We start from the raw sequence: 11,959 nt of genomic DNA, 5'->3' as shown, positions 1-11,959 counted from the left end.
TACGTTGTACGTATATGTACCGCCTTCATACAAGAGTTAATACTTAATATACTGAATTGTGTTGAACTAGTAGGTATGCGCTACTGCGCCATGCTCGCTAAATTTTATATTTTCTTTTATGTTCCAACCTAATCTAACTAACTATTTACGAAATTTTAATAGGTTAGGATATTTAATGAAATAGTATAACAAATTGGTTAATATATAAATAAATAACGACCTCATACTCCACATTCAGTTTTTTTTGTCGTGGGTACCATGAATATTCGAGCATCTAAACTCATTGTTTGGATCGCCTGGCCAGGGATTGAATACGGAACTCTGTGCATATCGAGTGAATAACAAAATGACATCATATTTCGTTAAGTAAATAAATTAAATAATAATCAACATTGAGAATAACGTTTACATTCGTTGTATCTATTCACGGATTCATATCGGTAAGTACTGTTCCGCGAAGTGTTGTTTTCAGTTTTGGCCTGAGATTTTAACAAAAAAATCTTTATTCTATTGCTCAGGATAGTCCATAAGAAAGATTTCATTACTTAAAAAAGGTCTTTTTGTTCCAGTATTTTCTACGTTTAAAATTATCTTGAATCATTATTTTTTTTTAATATTTCCTATCACGCCAAAATGTTCCCGCGTGGTTCTTGTCTACATGCATTCTACTCGCATTCTATCGTGTCCTGCATGCATGCGGGTAAGACATGCAAGCGGACATGGGCTGCGTGACTAGACAAACGCACCAAGAAAATGTTAGGTAAATATTTATTCTATTTAATTACTTAGTGAGGTTTACCCAATTACACTAAATAATAAATTAAAGTAATAATAAAAATTAACAATATAAAAATAACAATAAGCTTTTCAACTAAAAATAATATACATATTAGGTATTTGATGGTAATGATGAAAAGTACATTTTATTGTTGTCAAAACATTTATTTTGTTTAATTGTATAAATACAGTCGATCGTATAATACACGAATTACGAATTCGATGTCGAAAGCTTATTCTAGAATACAGTAAATGCTTGTTGGTATGTCATGTCTTATATTAAATACTATTATAATTCTGTTTTACTATTTCATTACATTTTAAGAGAATACTGTGATTAAAATATATATGTGACAATTTAACGCATTTTCTTTGGTTTTAGTGCAAAGAACTACTTTTGATTCAATACAAATCTATAGATAATATTACATTTCATATTATATCGTATTAAAACAGTGTGTTATTGGGACTAGCACTTACACTAAACTGTAATTACTAGTGGTAAGGAAAACGATAATAATACAATCGTTAATTATAATTACATTACATTTCCTAGCAAATAAAATCAGACTTTACAACAATGTACATTTGAATATTTTCCAATGGCACCTAAAATGAATGGTAGATGTGAGTGTAGATTTAAATATTATCGAGAAAGAAGCTACATTAAATAGTTATAAATAAACTAGTTAAGAAATCTAAAATGAAAAATATTTTACTAAATAATTTTATTACAGTATGAAATTGTTTATTATGACTATATTTCGAAACAATATATTTATAGCAGAGTATTATAACGTGCTGAATCGCGTACTGCTACGGTTTCACGAAGTGATATTTTTTATTTATTTCATCTTTCAATAAATTTATACGTCAATAACAATTGTTTATCTAATATAATAATTAATTATAATAATTAAATGCTTATAAAGGCCTTATAAAGAAATTTGCATGTTTAATGGTAATAAGTTGACAATTCAAATAATGCCCTTATTTATTAGGGTAAATTATGCTATAATAATGCATATTTATTATTGCAAAAGTAGTATAATATAACGGAATTAATTAAGTGTTATTATTATAACAGTAAAGTTAAGTAGGCGTCAATCACTTAAAAATAACTTTTTAGTCTAAAAGCAGAAGAGAGCTGTCTAAATATTTGACTACTACACAAAAAGTCTGAAGCGGTAAAGTTTAAAAGTATAAATGTAATGATACAAAACTTAATGGTAATTGCACTGATGTTTTAATGATACCTTATAATCAAAATATTAAATAAACAATACACTAAAACAGCTAAATATATTATTTACAGTCTCAAATAATATCTTGGATACATAACTGACTATCACATCGACATGGTATTAAAACAAACTCATCTTAATTATCTCATAATATGTTGCGTCATATTAAATTACTAACCGGTTTTTTGACTGATGAAAAAAACTTAAAAGACATTAAAACTTTTATGGTAAATTTACTTGCCTTTCGTTATACTTTATATATATATATAAAAAAAAAAAACAAAAAGTTAAGAATAAAAATGTTCGAATATTAAAGTGTGATAGTTAATGTCGTGGCAATATTTTGTGCTTTTAATTTTTTATTACGTGTTATGTAAAAATCCATCATAATACATGATTAAGTGTTAAATAAAATGTCTTTGAAAACATACATCTACACACCGTACGTATCATGCCATGTGACAAACAAACCATTTCTAATTACACAAGAGTACAGAATAAATGACTACGTGGCTTAAGCTTATGAGCTAACTTTAATAGGAATCTCATGTGAACACTGGACTCAACATTAATCTCATCTACAATATTATGTGTGATTCAACTCAATCTATAGCTCAAATTTAGCAGTAAAAGCGTAAGAAACCTAAAGGAGGGAACATATGAGCGACAGAAAGATAATAAAGTGACGGATCGCGACTGTTGTGATTGTCGACGACAGTTGACTGTCTGACGCTGCCCGTGAATGTCCGGTCGTCGGACGTTGACGATAGACGGCACTCAACTCTGACTGTCGTTGAGTATAGCCGGCGTGAGCTGTCGCTCATATATGAACTCCATATGTCTCAAGACCGAAGCGCTTGCTCGAAGTAAGCCACAAAACGACACTTATACACTTTTCGATAATTTTTTGGCGATTTTTTTTGACATTTATGATATTTTTAATTCGTTTAAGATCGTTTCTGTGAGTGTCGTGAAATATAATGTTGTTATTAATATCTTAGGGTGTTTCCACATTAGTGATTTTCTACTCTCATAGAACTACACGTGAGCTACAAGGCCATTCACTATACACATGTTCGCAAAAGGCCTAGCGCTTCGGTCGTTGAGTCAAATCTTGTTTTAGCGTTGTCTATACGGTTGAGCAAATATTTCATTTAACAATTGTTGGTATTCTTCGGCGTTGTAAAGGTAGTCCTCGTCGTCTAAGAGCGACGTCATGTTGTGCCTGGAAACACAGATGATGTAACACATAAATCAAAATTTGCAAAATAATCATGTTTTCTCATATTTGAAGCTCATAAAAATATGCCTATTTGCATAATGTCAAAAGTCAAAATTGTATTGTTTTATTTTTATAACATATTGGTGGAATAAAATTGTAATTTGAATAACATTTAGAATTCATTTAACCCACTGAACTTAGTCAATATTATAGTTACCTCGTGGTATCTCTTTTACTCCTCAAATGATAGTGTGATGTTGCTTCAATGCAGAGAACAGCAAAGTGGTTGTTACAGGAGTATCTGAAAAAATAAATTTAGTTTAGCAAAATACCAACGGTTCGTCTACCTTTCGTTAAAATTTGACTATTGGTATCATACGTTCTTCAGTACTTTTATGAGTTACTCAACAGTAGCTCATAAAAGTATAAGTGGCAAAATACTAGCGACAATGAGCTATACATGAATACACGACAACGATCCTTGACGGTCGACAGTGATCGATGCTTGGTAGCAATCGCCGGTCTGCAGGGTTTGCCAAAGTATGAAGCATACTCACATACATACATACATACATGCGAACATACATACATACATACGAAACACATTATCCCCCGCAGTCGTTTAAAATACAAACCTCTCCTGCGACAATAGTTTGTGCGAGTACAGCGAGGCCGCCATGCCGCGTGACGTGGGGTCGCCGTTCTGCCACTCCTCGCAGAACGTGTCGAGCGCCCGCTCACCACTCGCGTGGGAGCCGTGCCAGATTAGTTTTTGTGGCCTGTTCACATACAAATTTATTTGTTACAAAACAGGTATATGTATAGATTTTCACGATTCAGCAACAAGTGGTTGAAATGTGGCCTCTCAATTGAGTGGTCGGAGGGTCGTATTTCATGCAGCACCACTGTTTCTTCAAATTAATTATCATTTGAAGTGAATTTTCAAGTGTAGGGAAAATCGTTAAGAAACTTGCTTAGGAGTCTACCAATCGCACTTCGCCAGCGTGGCGCCGTTCTTCTTCTTCTCAGTCTGACAGTGGGACAGTGGAACGATATTGATAATGAGGATGATAATGATGTGATTGTTTACGGGATTTTCACGCAAGGATAAAGGACTTTATAGGGAAAACACAGACATAAAAAATCTATTGCCAGTTCTATTGACAATAGCTGGTCGTACATGAAATTATTTTAAGATTGTTTTGTTGAAGTGCTGTCTGGCAACGCGTATCCAATCCAACTTATCATCCTTAACTTATCGTAATGCGATTAAACGATTAAAGATTAGGATAATTACATTTAAAGATAGACTTGATTTCCTTCTTTTAATAAATACTTCATATTATAATAGTCTTCAAAACAAGTTTTCTAAACTGTACAGTCATCGTGACAATTATTAAACATAGTACGATTAAATACATAAAATAAATATGAATGATTAGCTATGAATTCCAAATATGTCATTTGCAAACTCGTAATCATGTTGTTTTTATTGAATTATACGTCTCGGGTTCAAATACCAAGCCTCTGATTTTACATACGTATAGTTCGCGTAAAACTGCTAGTCCGCTCTGAATATAGAAATGAATCGCGTCGCCATAGCATATTGTATACACCTGCTTGCAACGACTTCAGAGCGGATTAGCTGTTTGGCGCGGAGTATGTTAGAAGTTAATTATCACTTGCTTCAATAGAGTAAGGAAACATCGTGTGGAAACCCACATGCTTGAGAGATCAACGCGGGTCTACCAAATCACTTTGTCAGACTTGTGAACTAAGGACTGACCTTTCTTATACTAAAAGGAAAGCCGTTCCCAACAGCGGAACTTAAAGGATCACTAAGTCGAAAGTCCTATCTGAAATGATTCACATATTTATTAGAATTTCTAAGGTCTGAGAAAAACATACGACTTGAAATGCATTAAGCAGAATACGAAAAATCTATGAACATGTTATTTAATTTGGGTTAACAAACAGTAAACAACAAACATAATAACAATTACAAACAACTGTACTACGAGTATGTCGTTAACCAACACCGTTAACCATTAAATTTATAAACCTTTATATTTAATTTATAAAACATCAAAATATTTTATCCATCTTACCACGTAGGATCCAACATGATGTTCTTGCCGCTGAAGCTGTAGATTCTAGGAGGTCCCGACATGAGGCCGCCGCTGCCGTCAAAGATATCAGAGAAGGCCTTGAACAGAACGTCACCCTGGCTATTGACCACCGGTACATGGTGGTCGGAGTAACGGACTGTTGAATCTAGATTTTGTATCCTGGAAAAAAAAACAAATTAAACTATTTTAGAGGTCCGTATCCAGGTAAAATCAGGACCCTATTACTAAGCCTCAGATCTGAACGCCTGTCACAGGCTTGTCTCTTGAATCGTAATAGATAAACTCTCGAAATTACCACAGAGTGATTATCGCTATGGCCGCTATAATAACAAAGGTTAAAAATAAAAGCGGGTCCCATGCGTGCAAGCATTTACTACTCTGCCCTAAAACAAAAAGAAAAATTGTAAATTTCGTGATACGGAACCCTCCATGTACCAGTTCGACTCGTACGTGGCTATTTTGTAGTTATATGCTAATTTATCTAATTTATTTGATGAAAGAATTATTTTCTGTATAAAGTATTTTCTGATATGATAATTTAATAGTTAGAATTTTTTTTTAAGTTTTTTGCAGAATCAAGTAGATAATAGATGCGAATGGATTTTATGCATTATATGGGTTTTTGCTCACATTTTTGGTGCTCCGTGTTAAAACCACTATATTTAATCTTTAAATACAAGCATATAATCCCGGCCTTCCATTCGGGGGTCAGAGATTCAAATCACAAGCAAGCGCCATTGATTTTTCAAATATTAGGAATTAATTATCACTTTGCTTAAACGGTGAAGGAAAACATCGCGAGAAAACCTGAACGCATGAGAGTTAAAATAATTATAGTTTGAAAACTAAAAACCACGCTAAAATCGCACAAGGAAAATCCTTAATCGTGATTCCTCATGATCCTGATGAGGAGAATAGGATAAAATTATTAAAATCGTGTATTGTCATCGGTTCTTGATAATTGTTCAAAATTTTAAAATAATCGGACCGTTCAAAGTGAGTAAAAATCGAGTTCAAAGATTCCGTTACATACATACATACATTCATACATACATAAATAGATACAACCCAAGCTAATAAAAGCGTGGTAAAAAGTCCTTTAGGTTGTGTGACAAATACCAATTCGCATTTAATTAACGTGGCGGAAAATGACCTAAATCTCTCTTAATCTAAAAGATGGTCCATTCCCTGCAGTTGGCCAGTAATGAGATGACGACGATGATGGCGTATTAATAATTATAGTAGTACCAAAAACAAAGGTATGCCACAAACCTGCTGCTTAGAAAAGCTCTGAAGGTTCCTTTCAGACCAGCTCGCCTTGCCTGTCTGTAGCAGGCGTAATCAGCTCGGCGGATCCCGTGCATATTGCCTGATAGGGGCTCGTTCAACGCCACCAGTCGCAGCTATAAGCAAACTTTATTTATAGCCAATCATTGTCTATCTTATATTTTTTATCTGTGTTTCTACTGCGATTTTAACTTTTTTTTTTCTTTGTAGCAGCATATTTTTTGCTGAATAGCAGTGTGTTATTAACAGCGCTGTTATGATTTGACCCTTTGAACTTTATTCCTTGTGAACATAGATAAGTATAGATATCTCACCGCCTTGTAATTGAAGGAAGCCATTAAATGGCTAAAACGGTTGACAAGTGTCAGCCGTTTAATGGCTGTCATGGTGTAATTTACGCGGAACAATGCTGACATTTGGTGCAACACGAAATCGGAAAAAAAACAAAAAATGCGGAGAAATATCGTCTCATTCGTAAATGATCTAAAAACTACATTTATTTAATATTTTTCAAACACGAAAATAGATGACAGTGACAATTTCAATTGTTAAAACTGGTTACATTTTATCGTTAGGAGTGAGTTATCTTTACTAATCTATGGTGAAATAGCAATGGTTTGTCTGACACATCATCTGATACGTACACTGTACAGTGTTTTTTTTTTTTTTTTTTTTTTTTTTTTTTTATAATATAAGAGTAGCAGACGAGCATGCAGTCCACCTGATGGTAAGTGGCTACTGCCGCCCATGGACATCTGTAATCAACCCCAGATAGGATTAGATATTCCTACCTGAGGTCGGCCACAGATGCGCCGCTACCCCTGAGGACTAAGCTGGAACGCCTCGGAAAAGTCTGTCTCCCCTACCACACCCTTCAAACCGGAACACAGCAGCGCTTAACACTGCTGTTATTAGGTAGTAATAGGTGTGGCGGTGGTGCCGCCGGAGTCGAACCACAAAGGGTTCTACCACCTTTAAAAAGCAGACCTACTTTTGATGGTCCAGGGACTATGTGGTCTACTTCAAGTAGGACGCCAACCCTATTTGGAGATGATGCGCAACATTATCGGATTACGTTGAGGACTATTTGCTTGTTTTCTACTTAAGGTGGTTTGTGGTTGGTTCTTTGTGGTTGGAATTTGGAGGCATTACCATCATATTTATTTCTGCTTAAAAACAGCTGCGTTGCTGTGTTACGTTTTGAAGGGTGTGGTAAGACGCACATAACTTATCCGAGGCGTTTCAGGTTAGTTCTCAGGAGCAAAAACGCACCTATTGCCACCCTCAGTCGGGAACCAAATGTTATCTTTGGGTTAATTAAAGATGTCCTTGGGAGGAGGACTTACCATCAGGTGGACTGTTGCTACTTAATTATTATAAATAAAAAGAGGTATTTCCAAATTCCTAATCAATAAAAAATGTGATCATAATTTGACGTCTACTTGTAAGTATAAACATTTCTTACCGTCGGTGTGTTTGGTACGTTCGGTAGGGCGCTGTCCACCAAGTTGGATATGGGTGGTGCGTGGACCAGGCTGGCGGCCGGCATCGGCGGCGTGGCCGGTGGCGGCGTGGTCGACGGTGGCGCTGACTGTGTGACCAGCGAGCCCAGCTGGACAAGAACAAAGTATTAAAAATGTTCTTCTTAATGGATAATCTGACGAGCTGTCTTCATGCCACCCTATTTCTTCGTGTATTTCTTCGGCTTCGTGTATTACTGGGAGTGTCATAATGTCTTTCATGCAGTTAGATCATCGGCTAGGTGATCGGCCTTTAAATCTATTCACGTTTTGCCCACCACAACAAGTTTTTCAAGGTTGTCTACATCTATGAGTGCTATGTGGCTAATGTTAGAATACGAAAAGAGAATTGACTTGTTTATTTTTTAGCAGTCCACGGTTGTAGAAAACTTTATGTTTCTGTTACTGAGGAACCATTGTCACATTTGTTTCTATCGTACAAGTCAAACGCTACTGTTTTTGGTTTCAAGGACACGGTGAGGGAGGCACTTGTAGGAGGCTATCCAAGTTAGACGCCAGAGGTTGCAACGCTTACCAACATGAGATAAACTTACCATCAAACGGGTTATATGCTTATTTATTTCGGTATTTTTATATTTCGTTTTATTACAAAAATTGTACATAAAATATTAATTTGCTCTGTTTACTTTTTTATATTAAGTTTTAAAGTCCTTCTAAAGGCAAAAATAGTTAAAGCAAAGTAGCTAAGTACGTATATAGTATTTAAATATATTGTACCTACTTAATGATTGAAAATTTTTAATTTATTCATTGGAATAATATTTGGCGCTATGACTTTAAACTTGAACATATAAGTAGAATTAATTATGATTCTCATAGATGTTTATTTTTAAGACAATACAAGAACTTAACACAAAAAATTAAAGTTGATTTCAAATTGAAGTCTTAAAGTAGATACACTGTATTTTGGTTGGCAACACGGTATGACAATTTTAGAGTAGACGAAGTGTTTTGGACGACCTTGACTACGTGACTGCTTAACAGAGCTGTATCTATATGTATGCATATATAACAAATCGTATACCTACATTCACAGACACTTTCATACATACATATAAAGTACATGTGCGTATTAAAAATTAATTATCAGTTGCTTAAAACGGTGAAGGAAAACATCGCGAGGAAACCTGCATACCTGAGAGATTTATATAAAAAAAAAACTCAAGGTATGTGAAGTCTACCAATACGAACTTGGCCAGCGCGGCGGACTATGGCCTAATCCTTCTCATTCTGAGAGAGACCCGTGCCCAGCAGTGGGATAGTAATGAGTTGTTGATAAATCGATGCTTCCGATACGTTTTGTTGACATGTTGTTTAATTAATCCCGGAATTTGTGCCCTGTCCATAAGTGGGACAATAACGGGTTGATGACGATATAAAGTACAAAGATCGTCATAGTAGGTACAGTCATCTCCAAAAGTAGATGAACATATCAAGGTTTCAAAAATACCTATACAACCAAGCGTTCATAAGTAGCTAAACACAACTAAGTAACACTATAATTAGATGAACGTCGTAATGTTTCTATAGTGGCTGAAAAATGACATATCATATAGTGACATTAGTTATTTTTGTACATATTGGTGTTCAGCTACTTTTGAGGCGTTATAGTTCATCTAATTTTGATGCTTTACGATGTTCATTTTATTATCATGCTAGAGGTGTTTAGCTCTTTATGAACGATTTGTTGTATAGGTATATTTGAAACATTAATCTGTTCACCTACTTTTTAAGCTGACTGTACGTAGAAAACACGTGGTTGCATCTCGGAGTATAATACAAGAGAAGTTGCGCTTCTATATTTGCGATATTTAAATGTGTAACGATGCGGTTTGTTACGCAAAGCCGCAAAAAATATCCTAAATAAATTCCCCTTACCAGAACATATTGCCATCCAGAATTCACTTTCACGAACAAAGCTTGTTCTTCTACCACGTAGGCGAGCGAACCCACGGGATTTGCTGATGCCTTCTGAAACGGAACGAAAATTTTTGGAACGAACACACAAATATATAAATCACTTAGCAAGTTTCTTAGCTACACATGTGGGGTATAAAATCTAGAAGTGACTTTTGTTAACATACAAGTGCTATATCTATTTGTCACGTGTATATGTATCAATGTTCTATTTGTCATGTGAGTCAGTGTGTTATTTTGCAATAAGATAATAAGAAGACATGTTCATTATTTCATATAAGATTCTCTGCTACTTGCTCCTAAGGGATAGCAAAGCATCTGTGGCCGACATTTATCATTACCACGGTTTTATTAGCTTGACCTGTATGTATGTATGTACCGGAATCTTGGAACTCAATTTTAACCCACTTTGAAAGGTCTGATTCATTTAAAATGTTTAACACTTATCAAGAACCGATGATAATACACGATTTAGTAATGTTATTCCAATTCTCTCATCAGGACCGTTAGGATTAACTATTTCTTTGTGCGATTTTACCGTGGTTTGTAGTTTTTACCACGCTTTTAATAGCTTGGATTTTTAACCTATCATTATTCTGGGGATTGATAACAGATGCTGTTGTGGCAATTGCCACTTCGGTAGGTATTGCATTCTACGTTACTACCCACCATATTCGACAAGTAATTGGCATAAGCATTTCATGTGAATGTTGCAGAGCACACAAATGTTATGTATTCCTTATACATTCATTTGAAACCCAGTCGCCTATAGAGTAAAATTCATACATATCCTCACCCTCATCATTTCCTCAGTAGTTTGGAATACGGCTGCACTTGGCATAGATTTCCCACTGTTCGAATCGTCTTGTGTGCTCTTCGAATCAAAATGACTCCTAGAATCCATGTGTCCTAACAAACAAATACATATTAAGTTACTAGATAATGGATGTTTATTTTATTGAATCTCTTGCATCCTTCCTCTCCGTAGACAAAAAGTTTCGAAACAAACAGTAATAGCTTGTAACGCTGAAAAAACAAAAAATCGCTGCATCCAACACTTCGAATAAACAATTATTGTGTATGTAAATAATAATAACAAACATTGTTTCCTTTTAGTAGTACTAGAAAATGACTGTTTTTCATTATTGTGTTATATTTCTTTTAAGACAATAGGCAATATTATGTTTTGCTGCGGTTGTTTCTACTGCAGTTCTTTCTACTTCTTTTAAATTAAGGGATAATACTGAGCTAAGTTATTTCCATAATAATAATCAATCAGAAAATAGAAAACTTACCACCTCTTTCCTTGTTTTTTAATCCTTTCAAATCCTTGAGAGCCTTTAGCTCATCAAGAGGACTTTTTGAAACTGTATCCCGCAGCGTGTATGACAAAAATGTATAAATATATTTACTCATATTTATCAATTTCAACATTGATATACTAGCATTTTACTCTTCTTACCAATATTATATTTAAATATATATAAATGTTATTATTGAGTACAATACCTGGTCTTCCAAAGAACTTCGGATTGCCAAGAGAGTGTTCCTCATAGTAGCCGACGCCGGGTTCACCTTTGGGCCCCACTATCGATATCCCTGGAGCACCAGGCGGTCCAGGAGGCCCAGGAGGTCCTGGGGGACCTGGCACGTACTGGGCAACGTCTGGCCGGGCGCTGGGAGGGCCTGGGGGCCCCGGCGGGCCTGCAGTACCCTTCTGACCAGGAATTCCATCGAAGCCACGTTCACCCTTTTCGCCTTTGAACTGTTGAATAATATAAGTGTATTATGATACATTCGTTGGTTGCATAGCGCTATCTCCGTACAAGCCTAACGATAAAT

The 11,959-nt window shown here is 35.3% G+C and overlaps 1 protein-coding gene across 9 annotated transcripts in view; it reads right to left on the bottom strand.

The window, feature by feature from the left end:
* Nucleotides 1-921: 921 nt before the first annotated feature.
* Nucleotides 922-11,959, bottom strand: part of LOC140756002 (uncharacterized) — a 283,632-nt gene continuing 272,594 nt past the window's right edge. For 7 of the 9 annotated variants that reach the window (XM_073091382.1, XM_073091385.1, XM_073091383.1 and 4 more), the window contains 10 exons: nucleotides 11,627-11,882; nucleotides 11,413-11,484; nucleotides 10,914-11,026; nucleotides 10,079-10,171; nucleotides 8,125-8,271; nucleotides 6,645-6,775; nucleotides 5,352-5,531; nucleotides 3,879-4,022; nucleotides 3,461-3,544; nucleotides 922-3,246 (listed from right to left, as the gene is read on the bottom strand). In XM_073091382.1, coding sequence (XP_072947483.1) covers nucleotides 3,141-3,246; nucleotides 3,461-3,544; nucleotides 3,879-4,022; nucleotides 5,352-5,531; nucleotides 6,645-6,775; nucleotides 8,125-8,271; nucleotides 10,079-10,171; nucleotides 10,914-11,026; nucleotides 11,413-11,484; nucleotides 11,627-11,882 — 1,326 coding nt within the window. In that variant the 3' untranslated portion in view covers nucleotides 922-3,140. The remainder of the gene's footprint in view (nucleotides 3,247-3,460; nucleotides 3,545-3,878; nucleotides 4,023-5,351; nucleotides 5,532-6,644; nucleotides 6,776-8,124; nucleotides 8,272-10,078; nucleotides 10,172-10,913; nucleotides 11,027-11,412; nucleotides 11,485-11,626; nucleotides 11,883-11,959) is intronic. The other 2 variants (XM_073091388.1, XM_073091390.1) reach the window with 1 other exon arrangement.

The sequence above is a fragment of the Epargyreus clarus genome, unplaced genomic scaffold (genome assembly GCF_041222505.1).
Source record: "Epargyreus clarus isolate Ecla_fem2 unplaced genomic scaffold, WU_Ecla_fem_2.2 ptg000034l, whole genome shotgun sequence".
NCBI classification, from domain to species: Eukaryota; Metazoa; Arthropoda; class Insecta; order Lepidoptera; family Hesperiidae; genus Epargyreus; species Epargyreus clarus.
Note: the sequence above shows the minus strand (reverse complement) of the source record. Positions and strands in the feature narration are given on the sequence as shown.